This window comes from Marmota monax, unplaced genomic scaffold (genome assembly GCF_021218885.2).
Source record: "Marmota monax isolate L192 unplaced genomic scaffold, Marmota_monax_Labrador192_F-V1.1 WCK01_AAM20220418_F8-fsc00047, whole genome shotgun sequence".
Classification (NCBI taxonomy): domain Eukaryota; kingdom Metazoa; phylum Chordata; class Mammalia; order Rodentia; family Sciuridae; genus Marmota; species Marmota monax.
This window is the reverse complement of record NW_026692072.1, coordinates 771,588-790,183: the sequence shown is the minus strand read 5'-3', so window position 1 is coordinate 790,183 and position 18,596 is coordinate 771,588. Positions and strand designations below refer to the sequence as shown.

Below are 18,596 nucleotides of genomic sequence, written 5' to 3'. Positions count from 1 at the left end.
TGGCTGGGAGTACTAAGTATGCCTATTTTAACTGTTACTGTTAGGAAGATGTGTGTGTGTGTATGAGTGTGTGTGCGTGCACGCGTGCACATGTGCATATGTGTGTGTGCTCATGCATGTATGGAATGCATGCAATGGGAATAGCCTTTGGGGCTGCCATGTGTGATTTCCCAATGCCATCACTAATAGCAACAGATCTGGAAGCATATTTTACCCGCCTGTCTGCATTCAGTGTGGTGATTCCTAGTTAACTCAGCACAGATGATATAAAATACATTCATGTGGGCTATTATCACGTTAAGGCGAGATTGCAATAAATTACCAAGTTGATCTTAAAGCAGGAGACAAACTTTATTCACCAATTGGCGATCCGGATCCACCAGCTGGCAGGCCAAGGGGTAGGCTGCAGGTCTACACCCTTCGACCCCCTTCCAGGGTTTAATATGGTTTTATAGTCCAAAACCATATTAAAGCATAAGTGGCTGTTGCTATGATTCAAAACCATAAACAAATGTCATGAGATCTAAAGTCATAAGCAGAGAAGAGAGTGGGTCAAAACATCCCTAGTTGAGTACAAGTTAAAGACAGTCAATTTCTGACAGGGTACATTGTTCAAGAAAAATGGGAGCCAAAGAGAGAACACTATTACATTATATAAGGATTGCCATTTTGTGTTGCCAAATGTGCTATGCTAAGCAACTGTTGATGGGTACAGAGGTGGGGCTTTCCCTGGGAGAAGCATTTCTTACATGACGTGGAGTTTCAGGGCAAAATGGAGTCTCTGTGGTCATTGCCCATATAGCCTGACCCATAACAATCATAGTCACCAATGTTGATGCTTTTGGAAGCTCTTCCTTTTTCCTAAACAATGGTATATCTCTTTCAGGAGGACAAAAGTTTCCCTTTTCCCCATGGTTGTTACTGTATAATTCTTAAGATCCCATAGGCTTAATGACATGTGTATTCCTGTGTTCTTGGTTGTATTTAATAGCATAGCATGGTTTATGCAGATGCAAGAGGAATTTATGGATTAACTCGAAAATTCTTGATTTTATATCTGCTCTACAAGTGAAATGCATTGTGTAGTCTTTTAGATGATAATGCAAAAAATGTTGCTTTTCTGAAAATAGAATATAATCAAATGGATGAGTGTGGTTTATTGGTCCAGATGCAGTATGCTCAGCGGTAGCAAATTGAAGAAGGACATTTGGGCAGTATTGGTTTTCATCTAATGATGCCACTATCTAAATATTGAAAAGCAGAGACTTCCTCACCTCCGCCTTGAGTGATCCATGGTAACACTGTTTTTCTTCACATCATCTATTCAAGACATGACTAGTTAGGACTCTTTCCTCAGTAGGCCTTTTTATGCCTGAGGAAGTATTGATGGTGCCCACAGCCACTGACTGAGTCTCTTATATTTAAGAGTTTTAAGGAACAAGAACTGATTTTGACTCACTTATGCAGAAAATGAAATTTTTGGAACCTTGTGGGGAAATGCCTCCAGATTCCCCAAAGCCAGCAGACCCTGAAAAGTCTCTCTCAAGATTCAGATTCCAATACAAGTCTGTCTGCCTGTTCTCTTGGGACACGTATTCACTTCTTGGCCTGAGTACATTGGGGAAAAGATAGTTCTTTAATGCAGAATCTGGGTGCTGCTAGGTGGGGAGAGGGCTGCTGATCAGTTAAACTCAGCAAGCAACATATAGATTGCCTTAAGCCTTGAGATTTCTTTCTGTAGAACATTGCTATGATAATGCCACAGACCAAGGTTGAGTCCTGGACCCAAAAGCAACAATGAAAAGGCCAGCGAGGAGCTGAGTGTGATCTAGAAGATCTTAAATCTAGTGATCTTTGCATGGCTTTACAGAAACTGTCATAGTGTCAATATTGGCTAGTGACAACTCCATTGGGTCTTTTTTGGGGAATGAGCCTTGTGTGCAAGGTATATCTGATGGGTGGGTAAGTGGAACTCATTTTATGTCCTGAAGGGTGCTGATCATTGTCCAAGTTCATCTTGGATGTACTGGGCTTCAAGGTATGGGTATATTCTTCTTGTGTCCTCATAGTTAGCCCCATGACTGAACATCATGTGGTGTGTGTCCTGATATGAGTCTGACCAACTCACGAGTTTTGGACTTCTGCTTCCTGAGAGAATGGACCAGCTTTATACATCTTAGTCCTCAGCAGGACCAGATGATTTATCTTGCACAGAAAGTCAACTATCAGTGTTCATACCTATTGATGCACATAGGTTTCTGTTACTTGCAAACAGATCTGAATTAATGCTAACAGTTCTTTTTGTTAAAGGATTCTTGTGCTGAGAAGGCAAAGCTGCCTGAAGGTCATACCCACCTGACATTCATTTCAATGAAGGCAGCTTTTTGGTGAAGGGTTCTGAGCTCTGTGTCTTTTTTTTCCTCCCCTTGTTCCAGGGGCATTTAACTACTGAGCCACATCCTCAGCCCTTTCTATATATTTTATTTAGAGATAGGGTCTCACTAAGTTGCTTAGGGCCTCACTAAGTTGATGAGGCTGACTTTGAACTTACGATCCTCCCGCCTCAGCCTTCTAAGCCTTTGGGATTACAGACATATGCCATTGCCCCGGGCTGAGCTCAGTATTTTACATACATTTTCATCCATAGTATCATCTCACTTTGCATAAGATGAAACTACACTTGGAGAAGTTAGCTGAATGGCTCAAGGCCACCAAGGCAATAGTTTCACAGCTCCTAGGTAAACCACTCTACTGTCCTACCCGTTTGCACACTGCCTTTAATGTACTTTCCAGGCTAACTTTGAAAGGAAGTCTGGAATAAACCCCTGGTGCTTTTGTACTTTGAAAAAACCAATTGCTGTCTTAGGAAAGCAAACATTAAATGTAGTCATTTGTTACTGAAAAATTCCCCAACAGTGTGAGCTTCACAGGACCACATTAGACTTTTCTGGAAACAGAAGATCATTTCAGAACACAGTGTCTGCCACTGTTTCTAAATGTCCACTGCTTCTCAGAGAGATTTCATTTAAGGAAGGCAGCAAAGTGTATGGGTTTAGTAGTTGGGAAATTGGGTTCTGTATCATCCACTAATTTGCTAGATCTCTAATTAAAAGGTTTGTTTTGTGTTTTTTTTTTTTAAACCTTTCTAAGCATTGGCTTTTTGCACCTACCTCAAGAATTGTTGTGAGGCTCAAAAGAATGCACTTGTAAAGGGCCTGGCAATAATAAAGATGCTCAAATATATGAATGTTATGGTTTGGATCTTCAGTGTCTTCCAAAAGCTCCTGTGTAGAAGGAGGCTTGGTCCCCAGCTGGTGGTGCTATTGGGAGGTGGTGAAACCTTTAGGGGAGAGGTCTAGTAGAAGGAAGTTAGGTCACTGGGACAGCCCTTGAAGGGGATACTGGGACTCTGGCCCCTTCCTCTTCCTCTTTGCTTCCTGGCCACCATGAGGTGAGCAGCTTTGCCCTGCCATATGCTCCCTGCCATGATGTTCTGCCTCACCACAGGCCCAAAAGCAGTGGAGAATGGTCAGGTACTTCAGAAACTGTCAGCCAAAATAAACTTTTCTTCCTTATAAGTTGTTTATCTCAGTTTTTTTTGTCACAGCAATGGACAGGTGACTAGAGGTCTTCAACCTCCAGTGAATCATAGTGCATTTATCGCACTGGCTGACATAAGTAGGAACTGACTAGAGGTCTTCTTTTCAAATTTCTTTTATTATTCAGTATAAAAATTTATAATAGATAGTCTTATTTGTCTAAACTAAAGCTGTTCGTATACATTCGTTATTATTTAGGGGCAAGATAAATGAACACACTGAGTGCCTTAATTTCTTTTTTTTTTTCTGTTTTCTTTTGGTACTGGGGGTTGAACCCAAAGGTACTTTACCACAGAGCTACATTCGCAACCTTTTTTATTTTATTTTTAAATTTAGAGATGGGGTCTTGCTAAATTGCTGAGGCCAGTCTTAAACATGCAATCCTTGCAGTTGCTTATCTCTGGATGTTTTATGGAAGAAAATCAGACTCTATCATTTGATACTACTCTAAGTTGGACTGTGTATTGTTTGCTTACAATACTTGCTTCAGCCTTGCAAGTTGCTGGGATTTCAGGCAAGTGTCACTACACTCAACTAAGTACCTTAATTTCTAGGTAGGGGTCTGCAGTGCTCACTGGCGGTATGGATGTTTTCTTTTTTCCCCAGCTGCTGGGTGGATCTCTGAGTCTCTAGAGAAGAGGGAGAAGATGTGCCCTGCAGAGAACAAACTGGGAAACTCCAACTTCCTCAGCTGTGTTTGGGGCATTCCTTTCTGTGATCAGCTCCTCTAGGGCATTGCTGTTCCTGCCCTTGCTATTCTTAGTTATAGCTTCAGTATGTTGAGCCTACATATAATCATTGCTCATTGTCTCCACTGACCCCACCAACCTGGTTGTGGGCTTACAGATAGGTCGATCAGGCCACCTGAAGTGTTTACACCAATAGGATGGTGGTTGCCCTTATTGGTTTAAGTAGCTGTCATATTTAGTGTGATCTGGTGTTGTGGCTGGAACTGGAATTTTGAATTGTAATTCATATTCTCCACCAGTATGGACCTAGTGGGACCAGGGAACATAGTGGTCATAACTCGAGAGCTTCTTATGTGCCAGGCCCTACTTTAAGCACTGTTAATATACCAGGTCACTTGATTTTCTGAATTTTTATTATGAATAGTATTGTCTATACCCAAACCCTTAAGAGTGCTTACAGATTATAGATGACAACACAATTTTACTGACTGGGGCTCAGAAGCCTGCCCTTGGATTCAGTAAAATCTAGCCTTATTCTAATGCCCTCTCCCCTTTTCTATTCCTTGAACTAGTTTGAGAAAGTTTGTTTCTGGCCACCAAAAATTTCTGTCCAGAAATTTAGGGGAATTACATCTATCTTTTTATGGTGGGGGGACTGTTAATACAAGTAACCTACTCTCCTCTAGCCAAAATTTCTCCCAAAATTTGACTTGCATGGAGTTATGCAAGGACTGAAAAAGAAATTTATTTTTTTTTGTGTGTGGGGGTTGGACTATGAGTCTTTCAGGAAGGTATTTAACAGTAAACAATACACAGTCCACCTTAGAGTGGTTTAATCCAATAGAGTCTGATTTTCTTCCATAACCAATCCAGAGATAAGCAACTGCAAGCCTTGGCTCAACTGCCTGACAATATCTAGGCCAGAATCTCAGTGATATTCTTGTTTTTTTCCTATGAGCACAAAAATGACTGCACAAGTTTTTGCATTATATTCAAGTTCATGGCAGGAAGAGAAAATGAAGGGGAAAGTTTAGTCATTTTTGTCTCTCTTACTAGGAAAGTAAAATATTCCCCAGAAAACTCCCAACTATCTTCTGATCATATCCTCTGGCTGGAGCTGTGTCTTGGGCGGGGGGTGGGGGGGGTCATTGGCCAAGCTAGTATTTACTTATTCCAAGCCTCTGTGGGTAAAGGCAGCAAGGGGCCTTAAGTAGATGAGAATAGCCTGCCAACCTTGTTGAGCACTTGATTCCTTCCTGTTCCTGAATTCCTGAAGTTGCCCTGGTCTCTGCACCATTGAAACAAGCTAGTTCTTAAGCTTTTGACTCCATGAGTCATCTTATAGCCCTCTGGTAAAAATCTGTGACGAATTCTGTGGCTACCAACAGAACATTCTGACACATCTATTTCTTTCAGTCAGCAACATGAGAACTCGTAAGTACATGGTCAATAAGTATTGGCGACACAGTTAGCCCAAAGTAGCCCAGCTAGTTGATGCTGGTCGGGGGGTGTTTAAACCCAGCCTGTTTATCTTCTAGGCTTCTGCACACACTATTTCATTAAAATACTTTCAGGGTTCAGTTTACTAAAAAAGAATTGTTTTTCTTACTCTGCAGCTGTGTAGGAACACATCTACCAAATAACAGGAATAAGGGCTGGACTGCATTTTTAAGAAACTTGCTTGTAGAGGGCATTGTAAAGGGAGGTGGGCCTGAGTTCCCACCTCCAGACCCACACAATGGTTCATTCAAATCAATAATAAAGGAAGTCTGTTCTGGGTTTCTTAGACTAGCTTGGCACTTAAATCTTGGTACAAACAAGCCTCCTGCTGAGAAGAGAGGTGGCAGTCCAGAGGTCATGAACACAGCCTTGCCTTGGGTGCTGGGGGACAGTGGGGCGGCTGTGGAGGGTGAAGAGGCACCACTGAAGCCAGCCTGCTGACTGATGCTAACCATTGGGTGAGTTACCTGCCAAGCCTCAGTTTGCTTATCTGTAAAATGGGAAAAATGGCACCTACAGCTTTGGGTTAGAAAAATATGAGTTAAGACAAGCACCTGAGACATTGTGGCCTTTCTCTATATGCCTATTATCATTGTCAGAGATACGCAGCTTCTCAGGGAGGGCCTTGCCAAATTATCTGGAGTGGGTTTGGTTTTCTAGGGGTGGCATACCCCCTCTGCTCCACTGACCTCATCAATTCACCAGTGCTCAAGGCTTCAGCCCAGCCTGTAGCTTTCTAACCAGGCCCTGCACTGGGTTATATATAACTGTATAAAAACTTTAGGAAGCACCTACTATGTGTCTCCAGGACTGCTTATGCATATTTTCATCAAGTACATCAACCCCCATGAAGCAGTTATTTAGTTTATAGATCAGAAAGTTGAGGTTGAGCTGGGTGCTCAGGAGGCTGAGGCAGGAGGATCATGAGTTTGAAGCCAGCCTCAGTGATTTAGGTAGGCCCTAAGAAACTCAGTGAGACCCTGTCTCTAAATAAAATACACAAAAAGGCTGGGGATGTGGCTCAGTGGTTAAGTGCTTTCTGGGTTCAATGCCCAGTACCAAAAAAAAGAAAAAAGAAAAAAGTTGAAGTTCAGAGAACTGATCTGACAATCCCACGTTCACGGAATCCTAGATTCAAACACAACTCTGTTGTATAGGTTGATGAATATCCCTAATCCAGAAATCCAAAATTCTCCAAAATCCAAAACTTCCTGAGAGCCATATCTGCATTCCAAAAGTTTCAGCTTTTGGAGCATGGATTACAAATTTTTAGATTAGGGGGAGTTCAATCTGTAGTCTATGCAAATACTAAATAATAATAATAATAAAATTAAAAAACCTCACAAAAATAAACACACACAAAAACAAAACAAAACAAAAACAAAAAACCACCTCCAGAATCTGTAACACTTCTGGTCTGAAGCGATTTGGGATTTTTTTTTTTTTCCAGTACTGGCGATTGGATCCAGGGGTACTCTACCACTGAGTTATAACTCCAGCATTTTTATTATTTATTTATTTATTTATGTATTTATGTATGTATGTACGTATTTATTTAAAATTTTGAGACAGGGTTTCACCAAGCTGGTGAGGCCTTGAACAGGCCTTGAACATCCAATTCTCCTGCCTCAACCTCTTTGAGTCCCTGGGATTATAGTCATGTGCCGCCACACCTGGCTGTTCCAACAGTTTGGATAAGAGTTATTCAACCTGCATTCGAAGCCACAAACACTACAGGACCCCCAAAAAACTGCCAAGCACCCATGGCTGGCAGTGTGTCCAGACGCAGAGCTAAAGCAATGGAGGGAACCTAGGGGAACAAGCCAGAGGGGGCGTTCTATATTATCTCCAAAGGAAGCAATGGAATGATTAAGGGAAGCAGGCAAATGACTCAGCTGTTCCATTCCCTCCTGGCTGGAGAGGGTTCTGCAAACGAAAATTCCAAATGCCAACTGCAGCGGCAGTGATTCAGCCTGAGTTAAACAGAGAGTGGAAGTCAGAGTGTTGGAGAGGAACTTCTAGGCCCCAACCGACTGGTGAGTTTGGTGAAGAAAGAACCCACCTGCCTGACCGTGGCCTGTTCTTTGCTCTAACAGGAAAGGCTACAGCCCAGCCTGTGGCTTTCCTAACCAGGCCCTGCACTGGGTGAGAGGGCTCTGTCCTGAGGTGTGCTATTAGCAAGCCCATGGCCTTCCAGATCTAGAGCCACTTCCTGCAGCTGACCTTTATTGCAAAGGCCTTTCCATTGGTTCCACAGGAAGGTGGGACTCAGAGTGTTTGGAATTGGATCCAGCTCCAACAGCTGGTGCTTAATGGAGAATGTGAGTAAGAGGCAGGTGACACAGAGCTTTGAAACCCAGGAAGGGAAGGGTTTTATTTAAGTTGTATTGAAGCCTGCTGTATCTCTGCATCACCAACCTGAGTTTTCAGAAGACTTATTTGCACAAACTGTTATGTGCCAGGCTATATGGGAAATGACTAAATAGACTCTATTTTTTCCTGAGACTCCATGTCATGTAGGAAATGCTTCTCCGGTGGGAACACCCTGCCTCTGTCCCATCAACAGTTGCTTAGCATAGCATACGACTACAAAGGTGTACTCTAATTCTTGGAGGGTGTCAAAGGGTGTAGACTTGCAGCTTGCCCCTTGGCCCACCAGCTGGTGAATCCGGACTGCTGGCTGGTGCATAAAGATGGTTTGGTCTCCTGCTTTAAAATCAACTCGGTGATTTATTGCAATCTCGCCATAACAAAACAACCTATAGAATTTTGCCTTATCTACTGTGATTTCTTATTACCCCCTATGGACTTTATCTTCAGATTTGGGGTTATCTCAATGTTTGTTGATTGAGGCACTTGAGTTTTATTGTGTAGTTGTTAGATAAAACATTTTTTGTCATCAGTTTCTTATTTAAATAACTACTAGCAATAACCACATGGATATAATTAAGCTATCCAGTATAAAATCTATTCAGATTATCTTGGAGTTAAGGGTGGGAAATCTGTTAAGCTTTTCCTCTTCAAAAGGATACATACATGTAAAAATGTGATTATATTCCATAATTTACAAAACATAATGACAAAATCTCTTTCCCTTCTAAGTACCTTCAATACATAATAACAAAAGCTAACTTTTACAGAGCAAATTATCATGATTAGGCATTTAGAATATCTTATGTAATCTTGCCAATCCAAGTGAGTAGGTGCCATTACTATTCCCATTATATAGATTAAAAGACTGAGGGGCTGGGGCTGTGGCTCAGTGGTAGAGCGCTTGCCTGGCATGCATGAGGTGCTGGGTTCAATCTTCAGTACCACATAAAAGTAAAATAAAGGTATTGTGTCTACCAACAACTAAAAAAATACATTGAAAAACAAAATTGAGGTCCAGAAAAGTTTCATTCACACAAACAAGTACATGTCAATCCAGGACTCAGTCCCAGGTGTAAGTCCAAATACCTGGCTCTTACCACTATGATGGTTTTCTACAGGATGGAAAAATATTTTTCCTCTACCCTCTTGGTTCCTGTATCTATACCTGGGGCCTGTGAATTAAACTGACAAAAGAGTAACAGAAGAAAAGAATTATTACCCACATGTACATAGGGTAGAAAGGAAGGGGTAGCCCAAAGAAGTGGTTAGGCTTGAGAACTTATATATGCCACTTACCAAAGGGTTATAAATTGTGGAAAAGTGACCAGAGAAAGGGGGAAAATGTTTGGGTTTCTAGGGACAATCAATTATGGGAAGGTAAATAAATAGGAGAAACTGCAGGAAGGCAAGATTTGTTAGGCAGACTGAAGTTAGTACCTTCTCAGTAATGAGTTCTCCTTTTCTTGGCATGGGACAAGAGGAAGGACATCTTCACAATGGGAAATTTATACTCTGATTTTAGGCAGGAAGGGGCAGACAGGGTTTCTTTTATGACTGCTGTTTCTCAATTGCTTTTGCCTCAAAATAATTCTTACACCATAAGTTGCATATTTTGGGGTGGTATCTCCTTTAGTTCCCATTACATATAACACTATTTTAAAAGTTTCACATATTTATCAGTTCCCTATGAGGATTTTGGTTGTTTTTTTTACAGTACTGGGGGTTAAACCAGGGTGCTGTACCACTGAGCTACATCCCCACCCCTTCTTATTTTTTATTTTTAGATAGGGTCTCACTAAGTTTTGAGGTGGATGTCCTGCCTCAGCCTCTAGAGTTGCTGGGATTACAGGCCTGAGTCAACATGCCCAGCTATCAGGCCATATTATATGCTCAATATTAGAGGATCCTTGGGCTGGATTTTTGCCCTCAAGGAGCTCACAGCTAAGTGTGTGTGTGTGTGGGGGGGGGGGGGCTTCCTAGTTGCAGATAAGCCTCTCTGTGGGGAGAGTTTCCCCTTGCATTTGGACATAGTTTCTAAGTTTCAAGTGCTTCACACATTGAAGCATTGTTCTTCTGCTTGATAATCACAAATAACTCAAGGAGGCAGTCTGGTTCTCTTATTTCTATTTGATAGAAAACTTACTTAGAAGTCAAACAACTTGCCAAAAGTTATCCAGCTTGGACATCTGTCTGCTTTGTAGCTACATGCACACACACACACACACACACACACACCATGTGTATATATAGCATTCACTTGTGGAGCTGCTACTGACTCTGACTTTGACTCCTTATGCATTTACACCAACGAACATTAGGCTGAGGCTATCTCAAGGAAAATTTATTTCCCCCCAGTCTATGACTAATACTCACAGGCTATTCACATGCATACATAAGCACGGCCCTTGGACAGAATGTCCAGGTCTCTCATGAAGAACAAGTGAACTGATTGAGGTGGGTCCAGCAGGATTTCCTTTGGTGGTTATCATGTTACCTATCAGCCCCTGATATTGTACATTTGGTAGAGACCAAAACTTCATCATTTCCTTCAGGGCCATTACAAATCCAGACCAGAATTCTGTTTTCCAAAATCTTCTACGACACTGCTAAGTGTGCCAGAGAAACATGGATTGGTTCTAACAGCCATTCCCAACCAATCCTCTTCTCCTTTGCTTCGCCACTGTGGAGAATGAGTAGTCAGACACTTTTTTCTCCGGGGCTCTGCAGCGAGGAGTGGTTACTAAGGCAATGAGGGAAGTGTGCTGGCGCAGGGGGAGACTGTTGGGAAACATTTTCTCTCCCTGATAAAAGGAGAGAAAGGCTGAAAAAGGTTTTCTCTCGCAGCCTGGGCCAACTCCTTGCTTTCTGTTTCTGGGTAAGATGGACACGTACAGGCTGGAGGAACCGAAGAGTAGCGGGAGCAGCCGAGGGGCAGGGCTGGAAGGAGCGCGCTGCGTTAAACTGCGGGTTCGGCCTTGGGGCGTGGCTTTCCCACCATAGAGGCGAGCCCTGACGTCAATGGGCGGGCCACGTTCTGGGGCGTGGCCTCCGGGCTTCAGAGCACTGCCTGTCTAGGGCGGGGCTGGAGAGAAAGGGTGGGGCCGCGCTCCGTCGGGGCGTGGCCTGTGGAACCCGAGAACCCCGGCGACACGGGGCCCCGGCGCGAGTCGGGGCGCGGGGTTCCTCCCACGCAGCCTCTCATTCAAAAGATGCCGAAGGGGCGGCGCGGCAGTCAGAGCCCCACGATGAGCCAGCGGCCGGCTCCGCCCCTCTATTTCCCTTCCCTCTACGACCGCGGCATCTCCTCGTCCCCGCTCAGCGACTTTAGCATCTGGAAGAAGCTCTTCGTGCCGCTGAAGGCGGGCGGGGCGCCGGCCGGTGGGGTGGCTGGGGACCGACCCCTGCCTCAGGGACCTCCGGCCCCGGCCCCTCCGCCGCCGCCTGGCCTCGGTCCCCCCAGCGAGCGCCCCTGCCCTCCGCCGTGGCCCTCCGGCCTGGCCTCCATCCCCTACGAGCCACTGCGCTTCTTCTACTCGCCGCCGCCGCCGGGCCCCGAGGGGGCTGCTTCACCCCTGGCCCCCGGCCCCGCCACCCCACGGCTTGCCTCCGCCTCCCACCCGGAGGAGTTGTGCGAGCTGGAGATCCGAATTAAGGAGCTGGAGCTGCTCACCATCACTGGGGATGGCTTCGACTCCCAGCGCTGTGCGTGACCCCCTCAGGGGCCACCTGAGCCCATCCTTTTTTGCCCTGGCTCCCTCGTTGGCTCCATGCTGAGCCCCACAATGTGGCTTTAGGCTCAGACTCCAGTCCCCAGGAGTCCCTGATCCAAAATCTGTCCCCCAGAACCCAGACCCGCGCCCCCATCCTGGATTTCAACCGACTCCTCCCTGCAACCACACTTCTGAAATTTTTGGACCCTTTAGTCTCAAACTACATCCTGAACTATTCTGTTAATCTGGATTCTAAACCCCACACCTGAAACATCACCAGCCACTACCCGAATTCTGAACTTTAATCCTGCACAATAATATCCCATCCCTGAGTATGGAGCTTCACCTACCACAGACAGCTCTTATCTCTAGAGAAGTTAACCTTTAATGTTCACTCTTAAACTGGAGTCTTCTGGAGGGAGGTGGGGGAAGTAGGTGAGGATCAGTTGTAGTGTCTGTAAGGGGAACCCCAGAGACATTCACTTTTCAGTGCTGGAGGGCTGCCTCCCTGTGTCCCTTTAGTCCCTCACCAAGGTCCTGGACTTTGCCATCTGGTTTTAGATTCAAAGTCTTAGGGATATAGACCAGGCCAGACCAGGTGTGCTCATGTGGGCAGGTATCCTCTGGTGTGGGAGCCAATTTCTCCATGTCGAAGGGTAAGATGGTTTGGGGCCTATTGCACAGTAGAGTGTTCAGTAGCCATAAACTGCCCTTTCCCATCCCTGTTCTGGCTAAAGACCACTCCAACTGCCCCCCAATATCACCACATTCACACAAACCAAACTGGTTGCCCTTGCCACACAAGGAAGGGAAGTATGAAATAACCTAAGTGCTTAGGTCCACGGGGCCATGAGAATAGTTCTGATTCATCAGACACCCTGTAACATACCTTTTCTTATAGCCATGGAAGGAAAACAATCCCTAGAAAACTTGGGTTTGTCTAACTCCTGGATTTCTTTATTTTAAAAAAATTTAAAATTTATGTGGTGCTGAGGTTCAAACTCAGTGCCTCACGTCCTAGGCACGTACTACCACTGAGCTACAACTCCAGCCCAAACTCCTGGATTTCTTGACACTGTATTTCCCCATTAGATGTGTTTTGGCTATTAGGTTTTTCCCACCCACTCCTCACCCCTGCCTTGGATCACAGATGGTTTGGGGCTCACATAAGGAGCACAGTTGCTTCCTAGAAGCTTGCTTAGGAAGAGTTAGGCAAAGTCCTCCTTTCTACTACAGCTGTTTGTTTTGCTCTCCTGCAGATAAATTCCTGAAGGCGCTAAAAGATGAGAAGTTACAAGGACTGAAGACCAGGCAATCTGGAAAAAAGTCGGCCTCTCTGTCCTGAGCTGCTGCCCTCCAGAGCTGGGAAGCCGCCTCCATAGGTGTTAGTGCTTAGATAATGTCTCCCATTTGTTGTCATTTCAAAGATGGTTATTTTCTGTTCTGTATTTACTGCTGTTCTTGTTGCTCCCAGCACATACTTCACATACAATACCCACTTGTGTGGTAAATCTCATGGTCTCTCTCCTCTGTGCCGCTGCTGGGGGAAGTCCCTTATAGGGTATTGAAGCTGCTGCTAAGCCAGCATTCAGAGTTTCCTGACATGAGAGGAAGGGCCCCCCAATATCACCATATTCACACAAACCAGAAGGATGGATGTGTAGGAGGGAATTAGAAGAAACCAAGGGCAATAGATATTCGGTTCTGCTGCTGTATCTCTAGAGGCTCAGAAAGGTTCTTTGAGGACCAGAACTAAAACCAGATGTTTTTCCCCTAAAAACATCTTTTAGTCCATGCGAGTGTTTAGTGTTTTATATTTTGCTTTAAAAAATATTTTTTTTTGGAACACAAAACTCTCTACTAGTCTTATCAAAGCCATGATCCTTCCTAGAAATTCATGTGTAGTATTCAAGAAACACTTGTCAAGTGCTGTTGTATGTCCATGCCCCTTCCTTAGAATGGGGTCAGGAGACAGACTGACAGGTAGTATTTTAAATAAGCAAACCACAATATGGTATCAAGAAGATAACATGCTTAGGAGGATAAAACAAAGTAGTAGGGTAAGAAGAAGATCAGAGGAAGGCAAAGCAGAATTTCAAATAGGGTTTCTTTTTGGAGGGGAGGGGTATTGGGGATTGAACTCCGCAGCACTCAACCACTGAGCCACATCCTCAGCCCTATTTTATATTATTTAGAGTCAGGATCTCACTGAGTTGCTTAGCATTTCGCTGTTGCTGAGGCTGGCTTTGAACTCTAGATCCTCCTGCCTCAGCTTCCCCAGCTGCTGGGATTACAGGGTGTGCTACAGTATCCAGCTCAAATAGGGTTTCTTGAGAGGTACTTTTCAACAAGGTTTGGAAGAGATTGAGGGTCATAGCCATGTAGAAACCTGGAGGAATGTTCCAGGCAGATGGGCCTAAGGGGGAGCATGCCAGCATTGTTGAAAGGCAGCCAACAGCCCAGATGACTGGAGCAGGAGGTGAGAAGAGAGAGTGGTGGGTGTGAGTCCAGAGGGGGCCCATGTGTGTAGGATCTTACAGCCCTGATGAGGACATCAACCTTTACTCCAAGTGGCAGTGGTTAGATGGCTTTCAGCCAAGGTGTGACATGATCTGACTTGTAGGTTAAAGATTCTTCCTATGCCTGTGAATAGACCATAGGGCTTTCAGCTGGCAAATGGGAAGAGCATTTAAGAGGTTGTAGTGATTAGTGGCCCTAAAAAAATGATGCTGCAATGAGGGGGTTGGAATACAGGGTTACTGAGGTCTGAGACAGGAGACCACAGGTTTGGGGGAGAAGATCAGCTATTTAGTCTGAGATAAGTGAGGCTCGCCTGTCTAGACATCTAGACTTGGTAATGGAGATGCTATGTAGCTGGAGGCTATTTAAGCCTGGAGTTCAGAGGAAGGCTTGGACTGGGGCTATAAGTTGCGGAGTTGCTGGGCGTGTAGGTGTATTTGAAGGGTGAGATCAAGTGAGACCAGCAAGGGAGTGAGTGTAGGAAGAAAGAGAGCCAATTATAGAGTATCTCTAATCCCAAATCCAAGATGCTCCAAAACCAAAAACTTTTTGAGCATATGTGACACCATAGTGGAAAATTTACATCATGAAAGTATTTTATGGACAAAATTACTTAAGATATGGTATAAGACTTCCTTCAGGTTATGTGTTGGCCCCCTTTCCAACACTGTTGCATTGAGGATTCATTTTCCAGTGTGAATTTTGGAGGGAACAGGAACAGACCATAGTGGGAGTGGTGGTGGGGGGATTTAGCTCCTAGCAGAGAGATTGGCTTTAGAGGAGAGTACGGATGATCCATCTGCAGTGATAGGAAGCTACATCTATGGTATAGGGGTGTAGATGCCAGTGAGTAAGTCAGGTGGTGGGAACCCTGGGAGTTGTATATTCACACACACAAGCATGTGCAGCAACCTCCAGCTTAAGGATGCAAATGCGCATGCCTGCAAGTCTGGAAACCCTGCAACTGAAGACAGGAAGCCGAGGGAGACTATGGGGAACAGACACCTAGCTCCAGTCAGTATTGCCAAGATAGGAATGTGGGCACAGGGTAAATAAGGGCTCCTTGTTTCTCAATCTCAGCAGTGAATTCAGATGTTTACAAAACACTATGCAGGTACGTAGACCAAATAAAGACTATATAAATTCTCCCTAGAGTTGGCAGACTCAGCTCTGCCTACAGGAGCCCTCCCATCCTGCGTGGGGATTTGGAGCCCTATCTCTCCTTCCTGGAAGATGCCAGATTCGAGCCCAGGCTGATTGCTGCTAGAGAAGCTCTCTTGCTTTCCCAGAAAATTTCAGGCTCACCAGACCAGTAATGGGAAGGGGCTGAAGAATCTTAACGAGAACAAATAAGAATAAACCAAGCATGGAGAAAACCCAGCACAGAGATCATATGTAGACAGATATGTCCAGGGGGCCTTGTTTTTCCATTCTCTCTCCAGAGTCCAGACAGCCCCACCCAGAACATACTCATAAAGTGGCCATTTAGTAAGTTCCCACGTGTGCTAGGCACAGGAAGGCAGTTGATGTGAGTGATCTCATCTGCTGCTCCCCACCACCTTGTGACAGATGGGTCCTATTCTTGGCATGTTTTAAAAGTGAGGAAGTAGGGTCTCTGAGAGGTTAAGTGACTTACCCTCAGGCACAGAGCCAGGACATGGCAGAGCCAGGGTGGAACTCAGGTCTGTAAGACTGCTCAAATGATCCTCTGTGAGGTACAGATGCAGAAGCTCCTAAAACAGATGCATCTGGCATTTCTTCCAAGAAGTTCAGATCCCTTTGCATCTCTTCGTGCCTTGGGAATAACAGGTGACAGGGCAAGCCATCAAGGACAGTGATCCCGGTATCTTCTCAGCCCTGATGCCTCAGTTCCCCTCCACACACACACAGCTGTAAGTGAACTTGCAGCAGGGTCCCCCACTCAGGACCCCCTGCTACAGTACAGGTGAGCCAGGCAGCTGCCATTAGACCTCCTTCCCACCAACTCCCACTGGCCCATTTCCTGCAGACCAGAGCTGGAGAAGCAAACAGGTTCACAGCTTAGTCTTAAAGTCCCAGCTCTCATTAGCACTTGGGAGTTCTTGTGGAGGCCTTGAATGGGCTCAGTGGGGGCCAGGGGTATGGGTGGGGCAGGGGTGGCCTAAGTGCCGTCCATGTGGCATATGTCTTTTCAACCCAGATTTAAATTCTGGGTTTCCAGTTTCAGGGGAAAAAAGAATCTGGAAAAGGCCAAAGAGGAGTTCACAGTAGGAGCATATAATCAATACAAAATTTCAGAAAGGATGTACAGGTTCTGGAGATCTGTTGTACAGCATGTGACTATAGTTAATAATCATATATTATGTTAAAACAATATAATCTCTACTTAATGGCAATTTCTAGGCATCACACATAACATTAAGCTTTTTACATGGACCATTTCACTTAATACCCATAATGATCCTATAGGGTAGAGACTGCTATCCTCATTTTATAGGTGGCCAAAATTGAGGCACCAAGAAATAAAGTAATGTGGCCACAATATTACAGCTAGTAAATACAATTCAGACAGGGGCCAGTTCCAGAGCCTGCATTCTTACTTGCTGGGCCACAAAGCCCCCATGTGAACACCCTGAACAGAGCAGAGTGGGAAGTGTGGGTGATGGTAAATTGGGTTCTGGCAGGAAACAGTGACACACAAAAATTGGATAATTCAAAAGAGTTTAATAAAGCAATGGTGCTAGGCCAGGGGCAGTGACGCACGCCTGTAATCTCAGCTAAAATCAGAAGGCTGAAGCAGGAGGATTGAAATGAAGTTTAAGGCCTGCCTTACCAATTTAGCAAAACCTTGTCTCAAAGGAGGGTGGTAGCACTGGGGATATAGCTTAGAGGTAAAACACTCTTGGGTTCAATTCCCAGTACTCCCTCACCCCCAGCCCTCAAATAAATAAAGGGAACTGTACTACAGACTGACTGATTGTGCCTCTTACATGTTGAGACCTATGCCTGACGTGATGGTGTTAAGAGGTAGGGACTTAGAAGGTTGATTAGATCTCGAGGTAAGACACTTATGGATGAGATAAATGCCCTTATAAAAGAGTCCCCTCTCTGGGGACTCTCTGGGGACTCTTTTATAAGGATATTAATCTCAGCCAAAAGGCCTTTCCTTCCCTCCTTCCACCATGTGAGGTCACAGCTAAAAGGCACTATCTAGGAACCTGACCCTCATCAGACAGAATCTGGCAGCACCTTGATCTTGGACTTAGCCTCCAGAATTATAAGAAATAAGCTTCTGTTGTTTAGAAGCTATCCAACATAACTCCCCATTACCGACAAAGACAGGCTCTTGACTATGAAAGGCAGGGCGGGAAACCACCAGCAAGAGTAAGGGGAGGGAGGAACAGAGAGCCTGTGGTAAGAGACCCTGCAGAACAGGAGGTGTGGCCCTTGCATAAAGCCACAATCAGTCCCAGTGACCCTGCCGGGAAGGAGCACAACCTGCAAGAGATCAGGGTGAGGAGAGTAGGTCCAGGATATTTTAATAAGCATGAATACTAGCAGGCATGTGTTTGGGACTGGCTGGGTTGCTGCCCACAACTTACCAAGTAAGGGTGGGTGAGTGGGGTGAGTTCCTAGGAATGCATGGACCCAGTCCTGGCATCTACCACTCGCCCCACAGCTTGCCCAGTTTTGGTCATAACTCCTGTTATCAGCATCCAGTAGGATGGGGATCGTGTGATTGTCAGCTTCTCCAGAACAACATGGAATGGAAGAGGTTGTTCCCCCAAAGGAAAATATGCATGGGGAAGTGTGATGGCAGGAACACCCATTGCCGGGTATACTGGATAAGCAGGGTGGCTTGGAGGAACCAGTATGTGTGGCTCACAAGAGCAGATTATCCGATGTTCAAGAATTTTGTGAACTGTTAAACACAACTATTATTAAAAAATTAAATGGCATTAACTTACAATTGAACTCTATTTAAAACTAAGATAAATATTGACAGTTCATCATTTCCTATATATGTATATATGTATATGTATATTGCTATATTTTACTATTATCTGTGCTCTTGAGGCTGTTTATGCCTAATGCATCTGTAGGTTGGCAATAACTACGTAATGGTATGCCCATGTGAATGCCTTCCTAATGATGTTGTGTTGGCACCTTGAAGTTGGCCACAGTGAGAGTATGTACATATGGAAATTGTCAGATTATGGAAACTG

At 44.8% G+C, this 18,596-nt stretch overlaps 1 protein-coding gene across 2 annotated transcripts; it reads left to right on the top strand.

Annotated features, from left to right (window-relative positions):
- The first annotated feature begins 5,499 nt into the window (after positions 1-5,499).
- CUNH11orf91 (chromosome unknown C11orf91 homolog) lies at positions 5,500-17,337 on the top strand. Of its 2 annotated transcripts, none has more exons than XR_006854211.2 (2): positions 5,500-6,246; positions 13,131-17,337. XR_006854211.2 is itself a non-coding variant. In XM_046455757.2 (2 exons), exons 1-2 carry the CDS (start codon positions 11,371-11,373, stop codon positions 13,214-13,216), a joined length of 579 nt encoding a protein of 192 aa, XP_046311713.1. In that variant the 5' UTR covers positions 11,071-11,370; the 3' UTR covers positions 13,217-17,337. The 2 variants fall into 2 exon arrangements, 1 of the variants encoding a protein (XP_046311713.1); XM_046455757.2 differs by lacking the exon at positions 5,500-6,246 and adding an exon at positions 11,071-11,863.
- Positions 17,338-18,596: the final 1,259 nt, after the last annotated feature.

Excerpts from the sequence above, each read along its gene's own strand:
- CUNH11orf91 (XM_046455757.2), top strand. The coding sequence starts at position 11,371 with ATGCCGAAGGGGCGGCGCGGCAGTCAGAGCCCCACGATGAGCCAGCGG. Across the intron at positions 11,864-13,130 it reads TGGCTTCGACTCCCAGCGCT|ATAAATTCCTGAAGGCGCTA; the intron begins GTGCGTGACCCC and ends GCTCTCCTGCAG.